The sequence below is a fragment of the Amaranthus tricolor genome, chromosome 2, assembly GCF_026212465.1.
Source record: "Amaranthus tricolor cultivar Red isolate AtriRed21 chromosome 2, ASM2621246v1, whole genome shotgun sequence".
Lineage (NCBI taxonomy): Eukaryota > Viridiplantae > Streptophyta > Magnoliopsida > Caryophyllales > Amaranthaceae > Amaranthus > Amaranthus tricolor.
The window spans coordinates 24,522,444-24,550,123 of record NC_080048.1 but is presented as its reverse complement, the minus strand read 5'-3'; the positions used below and the strand labels follow the sequence as shown (position 1 = coordinate 24,550,123).

Genomic DNA, 27,680 nt, shown 5'->3' with positions numbered 1-27,680 from the left:
CCGAATTATAATAAGAGGGACGTGCCGAAACGCTAGCACGCCTAGACGTATCGCGTTTTGGGTTATATACACTAGCGTAATAGTCATAGAGTTCTGCTAAAAGTTTTTTACATGTTCCAACATAATTATGTACATCAGTAGGCGGGCGATCTAACAATTGGTAGTAAAATCCTATTACTTTAGTAAGGACTTCAGTTTTAAAACATGGGTCTAAAATGGTTGCCATTCCATAAATATAAGGAAAATCGGAAAAATATGCCTTCCATTTTTCCATCATATCTGCAAGAATCGGCTTCAAATATAGGTTAATATCATCATCCGTATGTTTAAGGAGATGATAAAAAATAGTAATACACTCACTTATTACTAAGTGAACGTTCGGTTCATAAACATATGAAAAAATCGTAGTTGCGTGGTCATACGCTTCTAATATTTTATGTACACCTATAGCTAATTCCCAAGTGTCATCAGCTATATAGCTATCTGTACACTCACTATACAGTTGTGTTATAACTGGACGATAAGCAATCGCCTTTCTTAATAAATCGTTGGTTGAGCCCCAACGTGTAGGAGTATCTAATGACCAATACACTTTTTTTAGTTGATATTGGTCACATAATTGTTTATATCGTCTCTTTATCTTTCCAATCCTAAGCCACTTCACTATATCTCTAATTGGATCTAATAAATCGTTTAATTGTTTTATACCTGCTTGGCAAGATAAGTTAACTATATGCGCACAACAAAGTATGTGTAATAAGCTACCCCCAAGGATAAAACTAAATGCAGGTTCGTTAAACAAAAGTTCTATACATTTAATGTTAGCGGTTGCATTATCAGTAGAACAACAAAATATCTTATCTAATAAGTTCCATTCTTTACATATCTCTACTAATCTATATTTTATGTTTTCACCGGTATGTCTTTCTGGCATTGTCTCGAAAGCAATTATTCTTTTTTGAATAATCCAATTTTGATCTATCTAATGTGCTTTTACACACATATAAGATTCTAAATGTGGGGGAGCAGACCAAATGTCAGTTGTTATGCTAATCCTACCATTAAAAGATTTAAACATTTCAACTAATTCATAGCGCATTGATTCATATAATTTAATTGTGCGTCTTTTAAGAGTGCTCCTAGGGATTGCTCTATATTGTGGTTGCAAAGTTTTTCTAGTGAAACGCTCGTGTGCCCTACTTTCACTGTGGTTAAAAGGCAATTCATCACAAATTACATACTTAGAAAATTCATCAATCATATCATTATGATTATATTTAAAAGGCATACCTGTGCTGGGAATGTCCCACTGTCGGCTTCCACTTGTGGTCCCGCTGCCGCTTGCTGCATGAGTTTCTTTTGTGATTCCATGCTTCTTTGCCAAATGTTTGTTAAAAGATCCCGTACCACCACCTAACACGTATTCACAAAACACAATAAATAAATTTTTATAAAATATGAATATATAATGTATGTATAAAAAACTTAAAAAGTATTTACCTCTGGCGAAACTGTATGCAACTAAGGGCTTTACTCCTTGACTTTCACAAATTTGACAAGTGCATAAGAAAACATCTGGATTGTCAGTTGGTTCTTTTGTAAAATACAACCACACATGTGAAACAGCTCTACCACCAGGAGGTGGCATTGCCGGAAAAGGTTGTCTTACTGGTTCATCTTCATCTAAATAAATAATTTAAAATTATAAAACTATAATTAAATAAATAATTTAAAATTTAATTAATTTGAAGAATAAAATTATAAAACTAACCGATAGTTTGGAAATTGACTCGTTTACCACGAGCTTGTCTTTGTTGTTGTTCTTGTTGTTGTTTTTCATGTGATCTTGTTGATGACTGTCGAGATACATGTATCCCAAAAGGGGTCGTTGGTTCCTCTTCTTGTTGTTCTTTTTCATCAATTTGTATTTCTCTTTCCACTTCTTCTGCATAATTATGTAATTCTGGGTCGTACCCTTCTGGATAATTTGGTTCATAATTATAATTACTAATCGAAGGTGTTGTTAATACCGACGGAGTAGAAGTGGCCTTTCTTTTGGAGGAGCTGGAACCTCCCAATGATTTTGCCACTTTAGTAACTTTTTTTGAGGCTTTTTTCAAAAATGAAGACATGATTGATAATATTGTAATAATAATAGAATTAAGAAATAAATAAATAATTAATAGACTAATTATGTAATTAACTAAATTAAAAAATAATTAAAAGACTAATTTTGTAATTAAGAGAATAATTGCGTAATTAAAGAATTAAGTAGAGAGAGTAGGAGAAGAAATGATTCGTGAATGAAAATGATTGAAAGTGGTGGGTATTTATAGAAAAAATTGCAACGGCTAGTTTTTCACGGTTCCGGTTCAATGGAACCGGTGGGCCGATTCACCCGGACCGGTCCCGATTCCGGTTCCATGGAACCGTTGGACCGGTTCAACCGGACCGGCCCCGGTTCCAAACCGCGGTTCTTAGGTCCGGTTCATGCAGTTTTTTTCCGACGGTTTCACAGTTCCGGCAACTTTTTTTCCGACGGTTTCACGGTTCCGCGGTTCGGGGCGGTTCGGAACCTAGCGCAAACGGTTCCGGTTCCGGATCCGGTTCCAAGCGGTTCGGCACCGGTTCGGTTCCGGGTAACCCGCCCCGTGGCCATCACTAATAGAAGGTAATATGTCCAAGAAAGAGATTAATTAAAATTAACACAAAAAAAATTACCTCCTCTTCTTCCTCCTCCGATCCATCACGTCAGCCACCCCTCCCGACCTAACTCACTTCGTTGGTGACCACCCCATCCTCGCGATGGCCACCCCACAATCACCAATTAAACCCACACCCATTAAATCGACGGCCATCGTCTAACAACAATCCACAATTACCAATTATAATACCAATTTGCCCAGGGGAGGTGTGGTGGGTGAAGCAATTGGAGCATGGGAGGGGGTTCGCGATTGCAGGTGGTAGTGTGTGAATGGTGGGGTTTGTTTGTGTTGCACTGGGTGGCATTGGTTAGTGGCGCGGACTAATGGTGAGGCTTGGGCGGTGGTGCCACTAGGGGAAGGGGAAGGGGTTTTTTTTTATTATTATTTAAATTATCATGATTACTAATGGTTGTTGGTAAAATTAGATGCTAGAGGGTAACACCCCTTACTTTATATTATTAATTGCTAAACAAAAATTAATATATTATCGAAAAATATTTAAAACTTGCATTACTGACGCAAATTTTACCTTTTACATATGAAACTATTTTTTGTTATTATATTGTGGTCATTATTGGCTAGCTTATTGCAAGTTAATCGTTGAACATTCCCACTTGCATTTAAATGGAAACAATGCAGCCTATTTTCTATTTTCAAAAAAAAACGATTATTTATATTTTTATACTTGAAACCAAAGACCTTATTTTACTGATACAGTGTATTTTAGTAGATTATTTATATTTAGAGTTATATATAATAAATAATTATAAAAAATTAGTTTTGTAAAAATATATATATTAAATAACTATCGAATTGGCGACATTTGACATTTGAAAAACGCACACTCCACTATTGTCTCCAGTTTGAAGATGATATAGTCTCCAGTTTGCAGATGATAATCGGAATATCTGCATCCATCTTCCTCAAATCCTCCACACATAGCTTTGTGGTTGTCAAACTTCTAAAATATAAGCTCAACTCGGTAAGAGCTTCCCAAACCTTCCCAAACCTTCTCTATGTGCATAACATCCAAATTATGTCGAATCAAGTTTGTTTTCCACAACATATTCCAGCTCTTGTATTAGTGGTTGAAAATATAAGTCAATGTTGTGCTTTGGATTACTCGGCCCAGGGGGAAATAATGAAATTGTTTCCGCGAAACCTTATCACCCTTACTGTTTCTTCTCCATCTAGAAGTTTCACAAATATAACAGCAAGTTGCATTCGCATTATTCCCCAATATATCAAACATCCGTTAGGACAACAATCTATCTTCTCAACGGGTAATCCAAGGGCAACTATTTGTTTTTTCGTTTCGTAGAAGTTGTTTACCATCGTATTCTCTTCTGGTAACACTTCGTTCACATTAGATGTTGTTCCTATCTCTGTGTTTTGATGATATTCCCACTCATAGTAATTTTCAACAAACCCCCTTCTCATTAGATGCTCTCTTATTTCATCTAGTTCCTCATAACAACAATTTTTACACTTTTTACAAGGACATCTAATCTCAAAACTCATGCTTTGTGTACGAGCAAAATCTAAAAACTCTTCCAACCCTCTCATAAATCTTAAACTAAACTTTCCATTTTTTTTGTCGGTTTTACATCCAACTTCTTTTTTGCCTAAAATTCATTTTTAACACCTAAATATAATATAATAATATAATTATTCAACTGATTAGTAAAGTAAGTTAATGAAAATAAATATATAAAACAATTCATGAAAATAACAATATATGATAATAATATAATTATTCTAATAACAATTATTAAGGAAAATTAATGACAATAAAAATAAGATATATAACAATAAAAAAATATAAAAAAACTCAAGTAAAAAACAAAAGAAATAAAATACGTGCTAATTAAATAAAAAAAATAAATCAAATTAATGACAATAAAAATTAAATATAACAATACACAACAATCCTGCGTGTTATTTATAGAAAATATGGTGACATTACGGCGATGAAAAACACATCGCCATCTTTTTAAATTCAAATTGAAAAACTGGTGGCGACCAAATGGCTTCCAAGCCACCGTCGCCTATATTTATTAAAATAAAAAAATAAAAATTACGGTCTACTTGGCGACTATATGGCGACCATATCTTTAATGTCGCCAATGATTTTTTTTTAAAAAAAAAATAAAAAATTGTTGGCGACTAACGGGCGACCACTCCTCCCGTCGCCATTATTTAAAAAAAAAATTGTCTTCATTATTGGCGACCATATAGCGACCACTAGGGATGGCAATGGGTACTGGACCCGACCCGGATACGTGGATCTGTATCCGTTTTCATGGATCTGGGTCCTAAAAATATAGACCCGTCGGATCCGGATCCTGTTAAATTTCACGGGTCCGGATCCGAATCTGAGAAAAATACCCAGACACGGACCCGCGGATCTAGAGGACCTTTTTTTTTTTAATTTTTTAAAAATTTTTTTTATATCAGTTCAGATGCCAAACTTTAATTTTTTTTAATTTTTTAATTTGGAAATCTCCTTGGCCTCTACATGGCCAACTCATGTCGTGCAAATTGCCCGTATTCTGACATTCTCGCTTGGTACTAAACTGCCAAACTTTATGATCGGGGAGTTTCTAAAATACCCTCTGGATATACAAGCCAAGGCCATGAACATTTGGGATCACTCTGATGTATTTTGCTATGTATAGTAATGTATGATTGATTGCAAAGGTCACTTATATGTTCCTGACATAACGAATGTTTAGTGTTGCTCTAAAAATAAGCAGTGATGAAATGGATTGAATGTTGCAGGTCCGATATCTGGTCCAAAAGAAGTAGAGTTCATATTGAAGAGAACCAAGGGAGTTCATGGCTTCTATGAGGCATCCAGCATGGAAAGACTACCCGTCGAGGAGGCTATAACGAGCATGGTAAAACGATATAAATTAATTTCGCTGAACTGAAGTCTAAAACTCACTTGGTTGCCAGACTTGCTTTCTTTTATTAGTCCAATGTTTGCGACAGACAGAAACTAACAATAATAAAGGGAGTGCTATCTATGGAAAAAAAATAAATTTTATTGCAATCTAAACACATTTAAAAAAAATAAAAAATTAAAACAGGACCCGTTTTGGACCCGGATCCGGTACTGGATCCGCAGTATTCGCGGATCCGGATCTGGGTCTTGCAAAACTGGCCCCGCGGATCTGGATCCTGCTCTTAAAAACGGATCTGGATCCGGGTCCACCTGGACCTAGTCCAAATCGACCCGGTCCAGATCCGACCCGTTGCCATCCCTAGCGACCACCACCCTCGTCGCTATTTATTTAAAAGAAAATTAAAAAAAAATAAAAGCTTGTAGCGACGGATTTGCGACCAGAAGACCCGTCGCTAATTTGCTTTTCCATTTGGCGACGTTATTTACCCTCGCCTTTCCGTCGCCACTGGCGACCAACCAACCCCCTCGCTAATTTTCCATCGCTATTTCGATAATTATTTGTAGTGATATGTCAAGATGAATAGAAAAAGTTTTCACATTGTTATATTTTATTTTAAGAATAATAACCGTAATACGTAATATATTATAAAATGATGAATTATATCAAAGTTAGTTTGAATACAGATAAAAAAGGATAAATATATAATATTAATATAATAAAAAATATTATCATGGAACTAATTTTTAATATTTTCATTATATATATATATATATATATATATATATATATATATATATATATATATATATATATATATATATATATATATATATATATGATGAAATTCAACTGAAAATCATCCTTATATGAGAATCGTGAGAATTATAAAAAGGTGTTACTTTTTATATAAAAAGGTATAATTTTTTCCAGAAAAACGTGTTACTTTGCATTTATATATTTTTTTCCTAAAAGTTACACTTTTTTGGTAAAATGTACCTGATTTTTTTAAAAACAAAAGTATGTAACACATTTTTTGTGCAAAAATAACACATTTTCTGTAAAAAGGTAACGCATTTTTTGGTTCTCACGGTTCTTATACTAGCTTGATTTTACTGAAACTTGACCTTATATATATATATATATATATATATATATATATATATATATATATATATATATATATATATATATATATATATATATATATATATTATCGATAAAAAGCAAGAACTTGGCTCTTCGCTAGATGAAAGTGAAGAAAAAACAGCGCCGATATTTTCTTAGTCACAAACTAAATAGTTTCAACCTGAAGTTCATCTTGAAGTGGTGACTATTTGGTCTAAGAGAACACCTAGTGAGGAAAAACATTGTCGTAATGGTTTCATTATGGTTATTGACACTATTTATTGTTATGTTTTTTTTATATACTGCGATTTATGTGTAAGAAAAAATATCGTCAATTGAAATCTTGTTTTAATTGTCTAACGCATACTTTCATAATATTATTTTTTTATAATTTTTAAATGTACATAGTTAAATATATAAATCATCAAAATAACACATTTAAATCAAATATAACAAGTATAATAGTAAAGAGAAAGTATTTCCTTTCGAGTTTTTTATTATATTTTCTACCCATAGTTTTATGTTGGTAATTTTTATTCTGTTCGTTCAAATTTAATGTCTCATTTGATTTTGCATATTTATCAATTTACGTATTCAATATATAATATTTCTAATCGTCTATAAATAAAATTTATAAAAATTATAAAATGTTGATATTAATTAAATTAAATTGAAAATAATCAAACAAAATACCATTGTATGACAATTTACTCCACATTCATCCTTCAAATCGCATCTACGTATACATATGAAGTATTTTCTTTTTAATCTTTTTGATTCATTTGTTTCCTTCCCTTAAAATTTTATGTGATGATATTCATTCAATAACAATTATATAAAAGTTGCTTCTACGTTTAATCAATATAAGTAATAGGCAACGAGTGGTCAACGAGAAAATGAGCCGACGCTAAAAAAGTCAACATTAAAAGAAAAACGGACGACAGCAAAGCCAATGGCACGGGAAATTGGCATGCTGGCGACGACGCTGCCATTTACAATTTTGAGGGGCTACGGCACGGTGTCATCGCCAACTATTAAATTTTTTTTTTTCATATATTCTACCCAACCAATTAAACCCATATTCGAAAAACAAATTTGATTTGGGACTCAACCACCCCACACATTAAATTATCAAAGTTTTCAACAATTGCTGTAGATGAGACTTGAACCCTCAATCTTTAACATCAAAGACTCAAACAACACTCCAATCACTAAGACACTTATAACTTATTGTGTTGATTTTATATTATTTTCTAATGACTTATACTTCAATGTTTTATACCTTATTATTACTTAATGTGATCAAAACTTGGACTAAAAATAAAGCTTATTTAAATTTGATTTATGAAAAAACTGTATCACTTGTTGAATGTTAATCCCTATTCACAATTTTACATCTTTAAAAGGTAATTAATTAAAAAAGGAAAATTGTTAAAATTTATTATATTTTAAATAATTATGTGGTTGATGATAATTTTCCAACAAACATGTTAGAAAAATGGTTTTTCATAACTTTGAAAGCTGTTTACTCATAAATTACTTTATAATAAGTTAAAAGAAGATTATTTAAAAACTTATTCAATCACAAATTTAGGTAGTGATAGTTAGGAATATAAAAATTGTCCATTTTTTTTTCTATAGTAATGAAATACTCTTTTTGTTCTAGTGTTGCAAAATTTTTCATTTAATACCGTTCTATAGAAATTACTATATTACTATTTTAGTCAGAACACACTATCTTTCTTTCATTCTAATCTAAACGGATTCATATATTTCGCACATTTTCTCATAAAATATAATTTTTTACCCTATAGCTTAAAAAACTTTCATAATGTACGTGCTGTAAATCTTGTAAGGTAGAGAAATTTCTAGTAAATTTAATATATATATATATATATATATATATATATATATATATATATATATATATATATATATATATATATATATATATATATATATATATATATATATATATGCTCATAATAAAATTGTTTATTTTGAAAATTGAACAATGAACACTCTTAATAAAGATCTTAATTAAGACCATCTTTTATATTCACAATGGTTATGAAGTGCTAGGGATATACTGAGTTGCTATCTAAAACGTCTTGGGCTTTATCTAGCACAAGTGAACAAATGAGGGTGGAAGAGGGGTGCTCCGAGTGACCTCCTCCGATGATAAAGTCGGTAAGTGCTTAAGAAGGGTTGCCTAATCTTTCTCTTAAAGTGCACAGTGGCCTTTAGCTCAAGAGAAGAAAACTTAGGGCTTGTTTACGGGTGTGAGATCTTTAATGGAAGAACATAGTAATTACTTAAGAGTGATTGAATGCTTAGAATTGCTCAAATGATAACACTAGTGGAAAAAACTTCATTTGCTACGGTTTTTTGGCCATAATATGCTGCGGTTTTGGCCCCAAGCATTAGTGATAGCAGCAGATGGCCTATTATAAATGCTGCGGTTTGAAACCGCAGCAGAAAAGTCAACCAAATGTTGCGGGACTCCCTAAAACCGCAGCATATAGTGTAGGACTATATGCTGTGGGCCTCCACAAAACTGCAGCATATAGTTTTACCCTATATGCTGCGATTTTATGAATGCCCGCAGCATATATATTATTTTTTTTTTTGCTTTTTTCGTTTAATACTAATAAATAACCCAATAATGTACAATGTAAAAAATGATTAATCCAATAATCCAATGATAATAACCAATTATCACCAATATTCTCTTTGTAAACTCTTGTTCGTATATATAATAATATGTATGTGCATATACAAATTAAAGTCCTAAATGTAAACTAATTACATTATTTACTAAGAACAAAAATTACCAAGATACGCGGGAATCTTGTCTTTCAATTGGCGCATTTCTCCATCTCTCAAAGGGCGTGTTTTCCTTGGAATGTCGTATAACACCTATTATATAATATTAAATTAAATGATACATAAACATTAGATTTTACCAATAGTAAATATATAATATTATATTATAATTAAAGAACGTAACAAATACTTACGGCGTCAATGTTTTTGACTCTAACCTCCTTAACGGATTGTAAGATATCGTTCATGTATTTGAGAGTGTAGTAGCCGCAATCGACGGTATTATCAGCTTGTCGAAAGCACTAAGAGAAAATAGATGTTAGTGCCAAAAAAGCTTAAAAACCCATAAAATCGCAACTTAACACGTAATTTCTAGCATATGACTATTATTTTCAATTCTAACCACTTCAACATAATAATATATACCAGATAGTGTTGTATGCCAAGTTTCGTGCAAAACAAACCAAGTTTGAGCAACTTTATGCGCGAAAGTGCCAAAAAGCTTAAAAACCCATAAAATCGCAACTTAACACGTAATTTCACAGTGCCTTTAATCGTACTCTCCTCAGGTTGTGCTGGATTCCTCACCTTGTTTTGTAAAACACCCATGTGTCTTTCAAAAGGATAATACCACCTTAAAAAAACTGGACCCAAAAGCTTGATCTCACGAACGAGATGGACAATTAGGTGAACCATTATGTCAAAGAAAGAAGGTGGAAAATACATCTCAAACTTGCATAAAGTTACAATCACGTCGACTTGAAGAGCCTCAAGTTTAAAGGGATCAAGAACACTTGTGTTGAAAACGAACATAGCTCGGTAATAGCATATCTCACGTATTTTGGCAGTATTCCACGGATTGCAATTGGTAAGAACACTTGCATCATTACATGGCAATCGTGAGATTTCATGCTTTCCAACTTCAGCTCACCATTTAGGCTCACAAATCTCTTCATGTTGGATGAGTACCCAGACGGAACCTTAATGCCATACAAAGACTCATAAAATGTCCGCTTCTTTGCTTCGAATAATGTGTAGCAAGCTGGAGGCAAATAAACTTTGTCATTACTCATCTTCTTCTTACCACCCTTTCCCTTGTTACTGCCACCAAGTTCATCAGCTCTATTTCTTTTGTTACTCACCTTAACATGTGCCTACAACTCCGGACGAAGACCCTTTCATTCAAACCAATCTCGCACGCCCCTAACATCCTTTGTGTTACCCGGAATGTTCATGAGAGTCCCGAGTATGGCATCGCATATATTTTTTTCTCTATATGCATAACGTCAAGACAATGCCTAACCTGTAAAATCTCTCAAATATGGAAGCTTCCAAAAGATTGATTCTTTTTTCCATAATCAATCTTCACCCCCTTGCACTTGCCCTGTTTTACCAAATGCAGTCTCAACTCCCTTAACCTGTTCATAAACCTCATAACCGGTCAACGGTAGACGAGCTACACGATCCTCAACCTCCCCATTGAACATCTTCTTCTTCTTACGATATTGGTGATCTCGTGGGAGGAAATTTCTATGGTGCATGAATACATGTTTGCACTTAGGAATCCACGTAGATTCCATGTCATCGATACATATTGTGCATGCTTTCTTCCCTTTGTTCTTATACCCCGATAAGTTGCCATATGCCGGAAAATCATTAACGGTGCATAAAGGCATTGCACGCAAGGCGAACTCCTCATTAGCATATGCATCAAACCTGGAAACGCCTTCATTCCACATCTTTCTCAAATCCTCAACGAGAGGTGCAAGATATACATCTATGTCATTGCCAGGTTGTCTAGGTACCGAGATAAGAAGCGAAAGCATAATGTACTTACGATTCATACACAACCAAGGTGGCAAATTATAGATCACTAACAGTACCGACCAAGTACTATGTTGAGAACTAAGATTGCCGAATGGGTGCATTCCATTTGTACACAGTCTGAGCCTTAAATTACGAACCTCATTCCCAAAAGTCTTATGCAACCTATCAATACTCTTCCACTCCGGAGAAACAGATGGATGTGTGAGCAAGTGACCTTTCTTCACCCTATCTGCATGCCACCTTAAATTTAACGCATCTTTCTTTATAGAAAACAAGTGCTTGAATCTAGGTATTATTGGAAGATATCACAATACCTTAGCCGGGGGCCCTTTAGCATCCCGAGCCCCTTTACGCTTGTAGCGCGATAACCCACACCTAGGACACTCTTCTAAGTTCTCATTTTCATTCCGATACAACACACAATCATTCGGACACGCATGAATCTTCTGGTACTCTAAGCCGAAAGGACACATGAGCTTTTTGGCATAATATGTCGACTTTGGAAGTTCATTTCCCTCAGGAAGCGTCTCAGCTAACGCTTCTAATAACATTGTGAAACTAGCGTCACTCCAATTGAACTTTGACTTAATGTTGAAAATTGTCAACAACGCTATTAGTTTGGTGAACTTTGTACATCTAGGGTACAAAGGCTTTTGAGAAGCCTCCGTCAACAAGTCAAAAACACGAGGACGTTTTCCTAACTCATCCTCGACTCCTTCCATCATCTCATCAACACGATCCACTTCCTCATCGACATTCTCTTCATCTGTCTCATACCCATCAACATGATCTACTACATCCTCATTGACATCAGCCACATTATTGACGTTCTCAACAACACTTTTCTCTTTGTAAACTCCCTCCTCACCATGCCAAACCCAAACATGATATTGAGGCCTAAACCCATGTCAAAGTATGTGCTCCCTAAGGATATCAACACTATCTACCTTTGATACATTGCCACTAGTGACACATGGGCAATAAAAACCAACTCCCCCCGTCCTAACTTGATGTTCAACCGCAATACTACAAAATTCTAATACGCCATCAATAAATTCTGACGTATCAATGCTTCCATACATCCAAGAACGATCTTTTGTCATCCTAATTAGTGTGATTAATTAATTCAAAACAAAATTAATACACAACTTTTAACATATATACTTATTCATAACAAACATATTTAACCCTAAAAATATATACTTTGAATAATTAACATTGTATACTTCATACTTCATATACTTTATATTCTAATTCTATATAACCAAACATATTCTAATTCTATATAACCAAACATATTCTAATCATATGCTTCATACTTCAATATTAAGCACTACATTGTAAATAAAATCATATTCAAAATATAAATAATAAAATTAAATCATTTAACCTTAGAAATATAAGTATTCTAATTCTAATAATTAAAGACAAGTATAACAACAAACCACATTTTTAACAAAATATGCAAATAATTAACAAACCACACAAACCAGATTCACAAATAATTACTAAATATGCAAATAATTAACAAACAAGTGAAACAATAAAAATATAAACTTGCAATTTTACAACACAAATAGAAATTAGCTTGATTTCGTGGGTTATGTAATAATCTACAAAGAAAAACAAAAAAAATTCGCCCTAATTTTTGTATGTATTGAACTTGCAAAAAACTTAAAGGTTTGAGAAATTAAAAAGAGAAATAATACCTTAATTCGTGAGTTTTGAAGATGAAGAAGACCAAATTCTTTTGGTTTCAAAGGGTTTTGAAGAATGATGAACAGTAGAAGTCATGGGAGAAGAAGAATAGTCGAGCAGATGATGAACCAGTAGGGTTTATGAAAATTCGAAGTTTGAAGTTCAGAAGAACAATCGTTTGAAGTTTGAGAAATTTTGAAGGAAGAAGAAGAGGAAATGTTGTGCGTGTGTTTGACGTTAAAAAGGCGCCTTTTTAAATTGGTCAATTGCTGCGGTCAAAGCAAAAACCGCAGCATGTAATCATTTTACTGATTTTTCAATGTATTATTTGCTATGGTCATACAAAGAATCACAACATTTGATTCTTCAATGCCTTATTTGCTGCGGTCATACTCAAAAAACCACAACATTTGTTGAATTTTTTATTTTGCTCAACTTTATTTTCTATTAAATGCTGCATATATATAAAAACGCAGCAGATGTATAGCAGCAGATACGTTTTTTTCCACTAGTGAATAATCAGTAATGAACATATCATCAAACGTTATGAACATTAACCAAACAAAAATAAACATAAATGAATTAAATAATTAGATGAACGATAACCAAGCAAATGCTAAATATAATCAATCAAGCAAATCAAATTTCTCAATTTACTCCCCCTTTTTTTAAAATGATATATAAACTGCTGGATTATGAACAATAATAGACAGAAACATGAAATTAACATAAAACATGAATGCATCTAACAATGAACAATCAAGCAATATCCATCATCTAGCAAAACTAATATGTATGCAACATGCAAAGCAAGCAAGCAAAAAATAAGCATAATTTACATAATGTGTCTCCCCCTTTTTGACTTTCATCAAAAAGTAAACAGGGAGTAAAATGTTGGGATTGTTAATCAAAACAAGAAAATATTGTTTGCCGTAAAAGAAATTGTTTATCAACCAACAAAAAAAAAATTACTTCCTGGACATAGTCTTCCTTTTCTTGGAAGGTTTTGGTTTACTAGGGGAAGTGGTAACTTCAACGGATAGTGGAATGGTCTGAATTGGGTTGCATCAACTGCATTTTCATTTTTCTCTTCTTCCTTCTTCTCTTCCTCCTTCTTCTCTTCTTTCTTCTCGTCATTAGCAGCCTCTTTTTCTCCTGCTTTTTCTTTTGCCTCCTCCATCACAGCATCCTCTGGTGGCTCAGCAGCATTACCCTCATCAACTTCTTCTTCAACAACCACGTCTTCAACTACCATACCTTTCATTTCTTTCATAAACGTAGCCAACATGAAATTCAAGGTAGACACCTTATCATGCAAATCAAGTAAGGAGGTTTTCATTTCACTAACCTCATAATCAAGAGACTAGAGGCGTGAGAGAGTGGTGTGTTCTTTAAGTTGAGGTTTAAGTTGAGGTTTTCATTTTCTATAAGCATTGTCCTGGCTATTTCCTCTAAGGTTTGATTTTTCCTTTCAACCACACCGTTTTGTTGAGGTGTCCTAGGATCTGAAAAGTTATGGGTTATGTCGTATTTTTCACAAAAGAAATCAAAGCCTAGTTGATCAAACTCTCTCCCATGGTCATTTCTAATCGAAACTATTGGAAGATTCAGTTGAGTTTGCATTTCTTTACAACGTCTTGAGAACAGTTTCAAGGCTTCAGTTTTATCCTTCAAAAAATCAATCCACGTAAATCTAGAATAATCATCAACTGTAACTAAGATGTAAGATTTACCTCTTATGCTCCATACATGCATTGGTCCACATAGATTATTATGTAAAAGTTTACATGGTCTTGAAGTACTTACCATTTTCTTCGGTTTGAATGAACTTCTTACTTGTTTACATCTAATGCATGCGTCACATGTAGGACTGTTTTTGTAGTCAAGAGATGGAAGTCCTTTAACTAGATCTTTACTTACCAACTCATGCATGGTATGATTATTTATGTGACCAAGTCGTCTATGCCATAGTTTTGGATCATCTGTCACAGCCTTCAAGCACTTGAATTCTGAGCTGCAATTTTATTAGTATTCAGGGCATAAACATTATCATGTCTAAGGGCGATCATAAATGTTTCTCCTGTGTTAGGGTTTTTAACAACACATTTTTCTTTATCAAAGATTAATTGATTACTTTTATCACATAATTGAGACACACTTAACAAATTTAATTTTAGACCTTCAACTTAATAGACATTATCAATAGTTTTAGAAGGATTCTTACCAACTTTGCCAACAACTAAAATTTTGCATTTACCTTTGTCACCTAAGGTGATTGAGCCATTGCATCTTTCTTTATTTTCAGAAAATAAAGAGACTTTACCACTCATATGTCTCGAGCATCCACTATCTAAAATCCACTTTTGCTTTTCCTGCAAAACAAAAAAAAAACCTTTCTCAATTTTACTTGGCTATCCAAGTGACAAATTTGGGACCATATTCGGGGTACACCATGTTGGGTGGTCTTGTCCCTTTAGGAACCCATATTTGCTTTATCTGTCCACGTCATTCAAGAGGAAATGAATTCTAATAATATAATTTTCCTTACGTCTGTAAGGACATGCAAACTTAATATGTCCTTCTTTTCAACAATATGAGCAAGTAGGTGTACGTCTATGTTTGTATGCACTCTTAACAAATGTGGTTTTACTCTTATAGTTATGTGTTAGATTATTATAACATATACCACGTTTATCATTGAATCCTTTTTCACGTGTAAGCATTTTAGTAAATTTTGATTCATAGTTATTTACCTTTGTTAATGCTTGTAAGTTTTTCTCAAACACATGTCTCAGAGTCTTGAGCTTGGACTCAAGATCATTGTTTTCATTCTTAAGATCAATGAGCTGTTTCGTCTGGTTGAGATTCTGTTCTTTCAAGACTTTAACAGTCTCTTCAAATTTTACTGTTTCAGCCTTTAGCGATTTATTTTTCTTTATAAGGTCTTCACCACCTTCAACATAGTGACGAATTCTATTTTCTAAAATATCTTTCTCATCTTTTAAGATCTTTTAAATTTGAAACATGTCAAAGAGAGCTTTAACTAATTCGTCTTTAGAACAAGAGTTAAGAAAGTCTAGTACCTCTTTATGATTTTGATTTAGATCATCATTGTTGTCATCAATAGCCATAAGACATAGATGAGCTTGACCATCTGCACTTTCAGGTTCGGTTGATCCTTCGGAATCACTTAATGTAGCAACCATTGCTTGTTTCTTCTTGTTTTTCTTGTAAGATTTCCTTTTCTTCTTAGGGCATTCCTTTACAAGATGTTCTGTAGATCCATACTCAAAGCAAGCAAGTTTGTTAGTTTTAAAATTAGAGTTAGAGTTAGAAGATTTACCTTTGTTTCTAGATTTAAATTTTTTAAATCTTTTGCGCATTTTCATGATTCCTTCTAGACCTTTAGTGATCAAGGCAAATGGATCTTCCTCATCATTGCTTTTTTCATCATCTCTTGAAGATTCATGATATTTCTTTGCCTTTAGAGCAAGATTTTTCATGGAAGGTGTTACATCACTTTCTCCATCATCATGAAGGGTTAGTTTGTGAGTTGTGAGCTTTCCAAGAAAATCGTCAAGTGATAGAACTCTCAAGTCTTGAGCTTCTTCAATGGCAGTGACATTTGGACCCCATTTGGATCTTGGAAGACACGTCAAGACCTTCTGGACTTTTTCTACATTAATAAAAGTTTTGCCAAGAGAATTCAAACTGTTAGTAATCAATGTAAAACGAGTAAACATTTCATTAATGTTCTCATCCTTTTTCATCTTGAACATTTCATATTGATGCATGAGGATGTTGATCTTAGTCTTCTTCACTTGACTTGTTCCTTCATAAGTTACAACTAACTTATCCCATATTTCCTTAGCACTTGTGCATGATGAAACTCTATTGAACTCGGTACCATTCAAAGCACAACACAATTGATTTATTTCCCTGTAGTTCTTGGAAAAAGATTCCAAATCACTTTGTGAATATTTGGATTCGGTTTTTATCACATCATTTCCTTGAGCGTCCTTTTTCATGGGTACCTTAGGTCCTTTAGTCATAATGTCCCAAAGTTCCATATCTTGATCAATCACGAATATCTTCATTAAAGTTTTCCAATGAGAGAAATTTGTTCCACAAAACAAAGGAGGAATAGAGAGTATGGTCGTTTAAAATTTTTTTCTGGAAGATTGTCTCAAGAGATTGAGTAACCTTTCAAAACTGTTTTCTGGGACAATTTTAGATCGAGTAATAAAACTATAACGTATGTGCGGAAAATAAACTTAAAAGAATAACATACGATATGTTAACGAGGTTCAGTTCTAAACAACCTACTCCTCGCATATGGGTTCTCTTTCAACCCGTAGGATTTCAACGCCTTTTATTAATGACTTTAATACAAACAAGTTTATCTCACTATCTTCTTTCACCACGTTCTTCCCCTTGAAGAAACGTCTTACAGGTCCCTTTAATAAAAAAAAATCTCAATCTCACAATAGAGATTACAAGTTGAACACCTTGAAGAGTATTCTAAGTTAGGCATATTAAACTATGAAATAATCTAACTCTTTTCAACACTTAATCCTATTACAAATTGTAAGAGCTAGATGAACTAAGAATTACAACTCTTTTGAATACTTAGAGAATATTAGATTTAAGTCTAGAGAGAAATTGTAAGTAGAGGTGCATCCTTAATTCTGAAATGAAGCCTTGTATTTATAGATGTTACGCCTCAACATATCCTTGAAGAGCAAGAAAGTTTCATTCGTTCATTTTGTTGATCTGGATATTCTGTGCCAGTCTTCAAGACCTTGAGCTTTAACTCAAACTGACGTTGCAATGACAACTCATATAATTTCGTCATTATGTGATGTAATTTGTTTTTAATAACCAATGATGTGCTGCCACGTTAGAACTCATACAAGATAATGAAAACCAAGCAAAACCAGATTAATCAACGTGTAAATACAGTAATGAACAAATCACTTTTTGGTTAAATTTATCCGTGAATTTATGTTGAAATTATCGGCTTTTATACTAGATTTGGGTTTAAAGACATGAGTGAAAAGTATGCAAATGAAAAAAATAAATGAGAATAAGGATGAATAAGGGTACTTCAGTGATTTAACATTAGTTCTTAAACCAATTTAACGGAAAAACATCTAATTTAAGTAATAATGTTATTGTTCATTTAAGTACAGCACTACTATGTTACGTTGTGGAAATTTTTTTAAGAAATTGCTACCGCTGTCATAGCTTAAAAGCAAAGTACTGCCATATAGAATATCCCTTAATTTAATTTGTGAAAAGAGAAGGAGGTCCAAATATACTCTAATGGGGAAGGATTGTTTAACATTTAGAGTATATATGTCTTAGGTATTGTATACCATGGATTACAAATATTAGTGGGACAAATATGCTATAATATTAACGTATAAAGAAAAAGTCGACTCGATTTTCTGGAAGCAACGAGTTGGCGCTTTGGGCGACAAGTGGCTTCACCATGGAGTAGCTACTCGTCACCTGGTCTTTGATTTGTTTCTTTGTGATTTGGGCGATTTTAGTAGGTTTTGGGAGGTTTAGTTGATTTCCTTAATCATTTCTAATGATTGGTAACTACTCTCTAATGATTAAAAATTGCTTTAACATTAGTTAATTAATCATTTGGTTATATAGATGGATTCTTATCCTATATTTACAAGGGGTATGTATGAAGAGAAAAGATACTTGTTCGTTCTCTAATTTTCTTCTACAGACATTTGTTTATACTCTTTTCTTTGTTACATGAAGTGTATGAAGAATTATAAACTCTCCATACATCTTTTAAGTTCTTAATCTTCTACAATACATTATTGTTTTTTTTCCATTCACAAGTGCTAAGTCAGTGGTGGTGTAGCTTGTATCTCATTGTGAATTTCAAACATCAAATCCCAAGCACATTGTGGGTGAAATATCACAAAGGTAAAGTGGCAACACGCTAATTCTCTCAAGTACAATAAACCTCCCATTATCTTGATAACAATTCTCTCAAGATAAAAAAATGCTAATTTTATGTAGAACACTCTTAAGTTTTAACAAAGAATAACTCTCTCAACAATATGTGTTTGTAGTAAATTTGTTTTATGAGTGATGTGTCCTATTAATAGTGAGGAGTACGTCATTCTAGAACCACACATTCAATCACCATTAAGCACAATTAAACGCCCCATAATTAACCATCACAATTAGTATGGTAATAAACATCACAATAAACAAGCATTAAACATGGAATAAACAATCCTTTCAATGCCATCAACGTGCAAATAAAGACCAGAAGGAATCCAATGTATAGTGTTCGAACGAGCCACTACATGCTCGAACGAGCACTGAAGTCAGAAGCCTACTGTTTGCTGCCCATTGATCTGCTCTTTCGAGTCCTCACCATGCTCGTTCGAGCAGGTCCTACTGCCCTCTTCTGTTTTGCTTTTCTTGTTGCCTCGAACAAGCACCAAACATGCTCATGCCTTTGCTTCATTCAAGGCATGGTTCCTCGCACTTAATGAAGCCTCAAAGGTCCTCATCGTTCCAAACCTTAATCCACTCACACTCGACACATCCTCATCACTCTCATCCGATGTACATGATGAAACATGTTTAATAATATCATTAAGTTAACATTATGGTTAAGATTAACCATAAATATAATTCTTTGTTCGCATAAACTTGCTGGATATGAACCAAGTAGGCAAGTAACCCCAAATCCTGAACGTACAAGGTGACACAATTGGATACCTTCAAGAGCCCGATTTAAATCTATTTTCCTCAGAATTGTTATCTTCGTAAAATGGTACGTCATCTCTCCTTTGTTTTAATTTCTCCAACGATTCATGCTCTTCAACAAATCGATATGAAATTTGATTATTCTCAGCGATCTGTTTGTTATTTAACCTATTATAATTTTTAAAAAATTGAAACTAGGAAGCTATTTTGATCAGATCGCTTTGTGAATCGCGGAATTGGATCGCTTTTCATCAATTAGCGATTTATTTTTAATCGATGTGCAAGTATTTTCGTCAATTAAATTACTTTACTCTAATTTCAATTGTTCTAAATCAAGTTCGTCATTTTTCTTTTTGCGAAATTATTGTTGATCACTGAATTATAATGGTTCGATTCAACGTATTTTACGTAGAGATTTATTGGTCGTTAGTTGCTAACTTGATCATAAAATGTGAATGTTTGGAATGCCATTTTCAGATTCAGTTCGTTGTTCTTATTAATCGGCAAGGGAAGGTTAGGTTAACAAAATGGTATTCACCTTATGCTCAGAAAGAAAGAACTAAGGTACATTGTACTGGAATGTTGTCTAGATATTTGTTATTTTCATTTACATTTAGCTTTTATGAGCTAATAGTAAGCAATTATCTTGCTGTTAAAGTTTTATTGTGGAATTTGGTTTCTTTGGTTACTATTTTGACGACAATTTGTTACTTTACTTAGGTTCTACGAGAGCTGAGTGGATTGGTTTTAAATCGAGGTCCAAAGCTCTGCAACTTTGTGGATTGGAGAGGATTGAAGGTTGTTTATAGAAGGTAATGCTTTGTATGCTTAAGGTTGACATTATGTTCAACGAGTATTCTTTGTTCCTGTTTTGCACTCAGCAAACACTTGTAATGATGCTTATCATGTATCTGCTGTGATACCAGTTACTTATGATTGTATACCTGTGTCAAACCAAATGAGACATTTGGTTAGAATAGAAAGGAGTATAATTCTTAAGAGAAGTATGAGTATTGATCATTGTGCAAAAACACAGCCCTATCTTATTGTAGCTTATCGTTCATAGAGTAAAAATGCGGTAATGGTCGTGATTGCGGTTACGAAACGGTGATACGGTAACGGAAGTGATGCGTTTATCTTAACGCCTAAATATCGGTTGAAACCAAAAGATATCCCTTGATGCGTTCCAAAACGCTTTTCTTTTACACTTTTAATAACGCGGGTAATATCGGCTCGTTGCTTTTAAAAACCTTTATAACGCAGCCAACGTGATGCGACCTTGTTTTTACACTGTGGTATCGGCCATATTATAAAAGATGTTAAATTCATCTGTGTCTTAAAGGCATTAAAAAATAGCATTTTGGCTATTTCAAGCGATATTCGTAGTTTAGGCCGTTATTTGGCGGTACGACAACCACATCACTCCCGTTTTTGTTAAAAAACAAGTATGTATATCAAATCTATCGTGTAAATGAATAGCAACCAAAGATTACCTTATCCATTTGTAGTTTTGTAGATTTAAAGAATAAGAAGTAGAATGGGATTGCAACTTAATTTGTAGTATTAGAGGGTGAAAGGCGAGAACTGCAGTGTTAGTTTAGAGGGTTTTAAAAAATCTTGAAGGAAAACTTTGATAGTGTCTGTTTGGCCTTGTTCAATTGCATTGGCGTACTTGTGCTTAGTGTCCCTTTACTTGATCAAATGATTGATATTTCATGGACTAAATTCATTTGCCGATTTTTCACGAACTAAATGAAGAATCACACATAAATTTTACTTCCTCCTTTTCTTTTATGGAGGCTATAAGGGCTTCAATTGGTAAGACAATCCTGAAAAATGGTGACGACACATACGACACATTGCTTCAACTGTGTAATTTCTTCTTTCTTTTTTATTTCAACTATAGAGCTTTGTTCTTTGACTTTTCATATTACCTCGAGCAATAATGTGTTAGATCCTACACTCTTTAATTCTGCCTTTTCATATTATTCAATTTTGGGATATTTAATATGCCATTATATAACGTATTATAAATTAGTAAGAAGTTGTATGTAAGTTTTGTTCCTTAAGATTGCAAACTTTGATAAGGAGGAAGCCCTGAGGAAGGTGGCGTGTCTTTCGGGGTTGAATGGGAGGGAGTGTAAGCATGACGGCTAAATGGTTGTTGTGGGTAGAAACGAATGGAATGCGATTGTAAAAGATAACCTTGTGGATTGATTATGATGTGAAGAGGAAATGGTTATGCATTAGTAAGGAGTGGTAGTTGCAATTTAAATGTTCTGTATTTTGTTGGTTGGAAGATGATAAGGAGAATGATTAGTGTTGAATTGAGATGAGGATGCAAGTAAATGAATCCTGCATGATACAGTTTCACCATAACAATACTCAAGCGGGATGCGAATTAATGGAGTGGTTTAGAGGGATATTAAGGCAACTCTAAACCTTAGAGACACATGCTTACAACGCTAAGTATTAAAGTCTCTTAAGAACACATGCAAGGTGCCAAGGGTTGCAAAGTGTAGAGGTCTAGAGTCCCATGGGCACCAACAAATGACGAAATTTTGACGGGGTTTTATTTGTAAAATTAACAACTAATTTTTTTTCCAAGAGAAAACTAAAAAAAAATCGTGCTATTCTTGAATCTAGAATACTAGCTTGATGTACCCCAATACCAAAATCATTCCTCCATTAGTTTCTATTCAAATACACATCAGTAGCATTGAGGAGAAGATATACATTCATACTTGAGGTGATGATATATCCTATGTTTGGAATTCTCCTGAATCATGCTAATACATAGCTCAATTACAAAATAACTAAACAACTTGTGTTTTCTCACATGAAATAATGCATCACCTTCCATCAATTAGCTCTTATTACCTTTAGTATCCTCTTCAATAAATTCATCCCCAAAATGTAACTAATGTTAAAAATGTAAATCCATAGAATCATCATCATAGAAAAGACTAAACGCAACTATCAAATTGAAATGAACAAAGTGAAAAGTTAAAGCTAGAAATGAAAACCAAAACCCAGATGAAAAAGCACAAAATCAAAACCCCCATTAACAATAATAGAGAAAGAAAAAATCCCTGATGAAAAACTCAAAATTAGCAAAAGTCACCAAAATAAATGAATCAAACAACCAATAAACTCAATCAAACAATTAATAAAACCATCAAATCAAAAAAGGAGATGAAAAATAAAAAATGAAACCTTTTAAATTAGTATCACTTTCTTTCTCTTCATCTTGAGAAGAAGGAAAAGATGATAAAGGAGGATTATTTAAGATTAAGATTAAGATTTAAAATACCTTTAAAATCAAAATTCTATTTTAAGGGACAACTCACAGCCGGATAGGGGCGGCTCACTGCTAGTGGTAGGCGGCGGTAGTGGCGGCAGTGGCGGCCAAGTTACAAGTTTTAGGTTTTTTTTGGTTTTATCATTTAGAAGAGAAGGGAGAATGAAAGCCATTGAGAGGAACTGAGAGAGTTTGAAATGACGCTTACTTCCTATTTCCCTTATTTTCAATTAAAAAAAAAAGAAAATAAATTTTCTTTAGGGCACGTGCCCCGGGAGGCCCAATAGTAGATCCACCCCTGCTCTCCTAACTTGAATTTTAATCCAAGAACTGAAATCAAGACAAAGATAAGCGAATTTGAGTTTTATTATAACTTCAACTATCGAAAATGAATTCAACTTATGCTATTTATAAAGATGCAAAATAGAAGAAAAATCGGAAATTTAGTTTTATGCTTTGAGGATTGATGACTTGTGATAGGAATGGATTGATGACTTGGATTTTGAACCTCGTTCCATATAGTTTTTTTATGCAAGTTAGAATAGAATTTCATATTCTAGAATCTCCATTCATGGTCTCAAGGTTTAGTTACCCACTTGCCATGACTTGGAACTTCCATGTGTGGGTGGTTGCATTGTGAACCGGTTGCATTTGCTAGTCACTAACGTCCCACTTCGTCCTTGTAACTAATGCGTGGAGAAGTTAAGAAACCTGCTTAAAACATTTTTGTACATGTTCTCATAACCTTCTACAACTTTCAATAACCGCCCACCTTGTACATGCTCTCATAACCTCCCACAACTTTGAGTAACTTTCCACTTTGTACATGTAATTTCTCATCATCTTTTGTTACAAGCTGCTGCCGTCAACCTATGCCTTTCTATTCTTGATTTTCCTCAACTCTTCACCCATGATGTTTAGCTAGGATGACTTAGAGTCTTGGATATCTTGCTTGCTTTGACTTTTGATGAATTTGATTGTTCTTGCTTGGCCTTGGACATGTGATTCTTAGTTGTTGCCGCTCCTTACAATTTTGCATCTTACGTAAAGTTCTACTTAACTAAACCTATAAAGTTCTAATATTTCAAACTTACATACTTAACTTTATAACAAACAATTTTTATAAACAAAACGAAAATAAAAGTAATAAATAAATGTTTCTTAAAACAAATGTTTAACTTGGAAATGCTTGGATGGATTGAATGGCTCTTTGGCTTGGACATGATGCATGTCAACTTGGACTTGGAGTTGGAAGTGAGGGTGGGTCTTCAAAGCTAACATAAGGGGACTATTTACCGAGTTAAAAGTACAAAAGGGTACACAGTTGAAGACAAGGTCCGACGTGTATTATAGGGAAAGGGGCATGTTCAGTTAAGCTTTTATTATCTATTCTCTCTTTTCCCTCCCTTTCCTCAGCCCACTTTCTTGGTATCCAAATGATGGAAATTGGATTTGAAGCTCATTTTCTTCTTTTCTTCCCTCTCCCTCCATATCTTCTCATCCAAATAAAATATAAGGGAAATCACCCAACTTTGAGTAAATCGATGAATCAATGTATTCTTGTGCAATTTCTTAGGATCATATTTTACTGGGGCTCTTAATTGGGAAGAGAATTTTGCCAATGAGACAAAATATTTTTTATCCCGCAATTTTTCGTGTCAGCTAGAGAAATTCAGATTTCGATTAGAGCTACAATCCTTGAATCCTTTGTTTTCCTTCAAGTACCCATGGTTGATGTTTGGCACTTCAACATCAGGACATTTTGAAGCTTCGTTTGAAGTTTGAACTTATAACATGGTAAGTTTTAGTAAAATGTAAAGTTTTGATTGTGGACACATACATGGGTTATACGTGGGTTTTAGAGTTTTAAAAGACAACCGGTAAAGTTCATTTGGGTTCAGCTTTTTGCCTTGTGCCCCTGCGAATTTTATCATGATCAGGCTTTGTTGTTCCATTAAGGCTTTATATCAACTCAAATTTCTTCGTCATCGTTAAAATCCCCTTTACTATGGAACTATGCAACCATTTTGATGAGTATACAAAACGAGTTCATTTCTTTAATGCTTCTTTTAACCCAAACCGTTTAGATTCCGACTTTTTTGCAAGGTCACAAGTTTTAATAACCTGCTGAATGGAATGATTAAGATTTAGGCATTGTTGGCCTTTTCATTACAAGCTTCCTAAAAATATGGTATTTGCAAGGATATAATGAAAGAAAGGCGAAGAGGCTTTAAAGATAATGGAAAAGGCCAAGGCAATCGGTCCATATTGAGGTGTGGAGTAGGGATGACAACGGGTCGGATCTAGAGTTTGCTTTGTATTGCAATAGCGATAGCGATAGAGTTTTAGACTTTAATTAATGATAATAATGTATAAAACTATGATTAAAATCTCAAATACATCCTATAATGTTATACAAATTATAAATATCCTTAATCTAACATTCAAAATAACACTAGTTAAGTTACAAAAAATAGATATTAAATACGCCTTATGTTGAGATGCATCAAAACAAGATCTCTTTTGACTATGTTTTAATTTATAGATTAAGAATAAATTACAAATTGAGAGTTTTTGATAAATATTACTCAAAAAGCAAATGAGACGTTTGAAAAGAAACGGAGGGAGTATATAATACTTGATGAGTTATCTAAACCCATTTATGAAAGTGTTCCTTGGTGTATACTATTCGTTGATGATATTGTGCTCTCAGTCAAGACTACTGAAGAAGTCAATGTGAGGATCGAAGATTGGATGGTCACTTTGAAGGTAAAGGACTGCGAATAAGTCAAATCTAAAACGAAATACTTATAGTTCACGTTGTGTGGAGGTGAGCAAGTGGAGAACCTTTAGTGACCGTTAGAGAAGAAGTTGCGAAAACGAAAATGTTTAAATATTTAGGATTCTAGTCCATAGTATTGGGGAGATTGATAAAGATGTAACGCATTGAAATCAAGCTGGATGAATTGAATGGAAAGCAACCATTAGGGTGTTTCCGAATAGATTAAAAGGTAAATTTTCTAGAATTACAGCTAAACCTGACTTATTTTATAAAAGTGAAGCAGCAGAAATGCAAATGTTAAGGTGGATGTGTGGACACAACAAGAAGGATATGATTAGAAATCAAGTTTAGAGAGAAAGGCTAGAAGTCACACCCATCTCTGCAAAGACGTGTGAAAGTAAATTAAGATGATTCGGACATGTAAAAAGGAAGACAGCTGATGCACATATGAGAAGTGTGGAGAACTTCACAATAGATGGCAAAAGAAGTCGTTGTACACCTTAGAAAACATGACAAAAGCAAATCAGGAACGACATGAACGAGTTAGGATAAAAAATTAGCTAGAGACGCCGAATTCGTATCTTGACCTTCGATAGCTACCCTTTTTCTTGTGATTGCTTGTGCTGTAGTGCATGTATGATTCTTTTTACATTTCTTTTTATCTTTTGTTTTGTTTTTAACCTTAAATCTGGTCTTGCATTGCGTTGTTGTATGTGTCTTGTTTTGTCTTGATTTTCAATAGTTTTCTAATATCTACTCTGCCCTTTTTGTCTGTAATCTGAATGCATGCTTTATGTTATTACCGATTTTTTTGTTGTTGACTGCTGCGTTAGGATTCTTCTGCTGTACTGAGACTCTTGTTTATGCAGATATGCTAGTTTGTATTTCTGCATGTGCATTGATCAGGAGGACAATGAACTTGAGGTCCTTGAAATTATCCATCACTTTGTTGAGGTTCTCGATCGCTATTTTGGCAGTGTAAGTTTGAATTGTTGGTAAATCATCTTTTGCATTTTGGGAATCTCCTTGAGATCTATATATTATAACATAATTGAATACCTTCAGGTCTGTGAATTGGATTTGATTTTCAACTTTCACAAGGTAAGAAAATATCCTGCAATATGATGTTTTTCCATTAGAAGAATTAAAATTTAAAGACTCCAGTTGTGATGTGTCCTGCTATGGCTATGAAAGGCATACTACATACTTGACGAGATTTTAATAGCTGGTGAGCTGCAAGAGTCGAGCAAGAAAACAGTTGCACGGCTAATTGCTGCACAGGTACAGTAATTTCCTGCATGTTTTATTACGAATTGCTATAGTTTGTACCTTGTAGTAATACTGACAATGGTCCACAGGATTCACTAGTTGAGGTTGCTAAAGAACAAGAAAGCTCAATCAGCAATATAATTGCACAGGCCACTAAGTAGGCTGCTCTCACTTATGAGTCTCAAAATCAAGTGACCAGATATAATGAGGCCAAGATCCCGGGAAGTTGTCATTTTGGGAAAACTTCTTCTGTAGTGTATGTAACTGTTGCGGAAAGTTTTGTTGTGAGGTGGGTGGTTCCTCATGTGATCTAAACTTGCACTGTATGTTTGCCTTCATATTTGAGGCATTTTCAGTTTTGTTACTCTTTCAATGTTAAATAGCGCATGCAGTGTTCTTGTATGGATTTGTCGTCCTTGTCCGCAATTTTTCTTGATGCAGACAACTTATTTGCTGAATTTAAAAATATTGACATTGGGTTTTCTGGA

General features: G+C 33.8%; 1 protein-coding gene across 1 annotated transcript; it reads left to right on the top strand.

Moving 5' to 3' along the window:
• The first annotated feature begins 19,677 nt into the window (after window positions 1-19,677).
• Window positions 19,678-27,680, top strand: LOC130806610 (AP-1 complex subunit sigma-2). The gene is made up of 7 exons (XM_057671754.1): window positions 19,678-19,907; window positions 20,318-20,404; window positions 20,561-20,652; window positions 26,793-26,901; window positions 26,989-27,024; window positions 27,118-27,204; window positions 27,282-27,680. The coding sequence occupies exons 1-7, from the start codon at window positions 19,905-19,907 to the stop codon at window positions 27,351-27,353; spliced, it is 486 nt and encodes a 161-aa protein (XP_057527737.1). The 5' UTR covers window positions 19,678-19,904; the 3' UTR covers window positions 27,354-27,680.

What these genes read in the sequence shown, in the direction of transcription:
- LOC130806610 (XM_057671754.1), top strand. An exon ending in TCGATCGCTATTTTGGCAGT is followed by an intron (nt 26,902 to 26,988) that starts GTAAGTTTGAAT and finishes GAATACCTTCAG; the next exon opens with GTCTGTGAATTGGATTTGAT. An exon ending in CACGGCTAATTGCTGCACAG is followed by an intron (nt 27,205 to 27,281) that starts GTACAGTAATTT and finishes AATGGTCCACAG; the next exon opens with GATTCACTAGTTGAGGTTGC.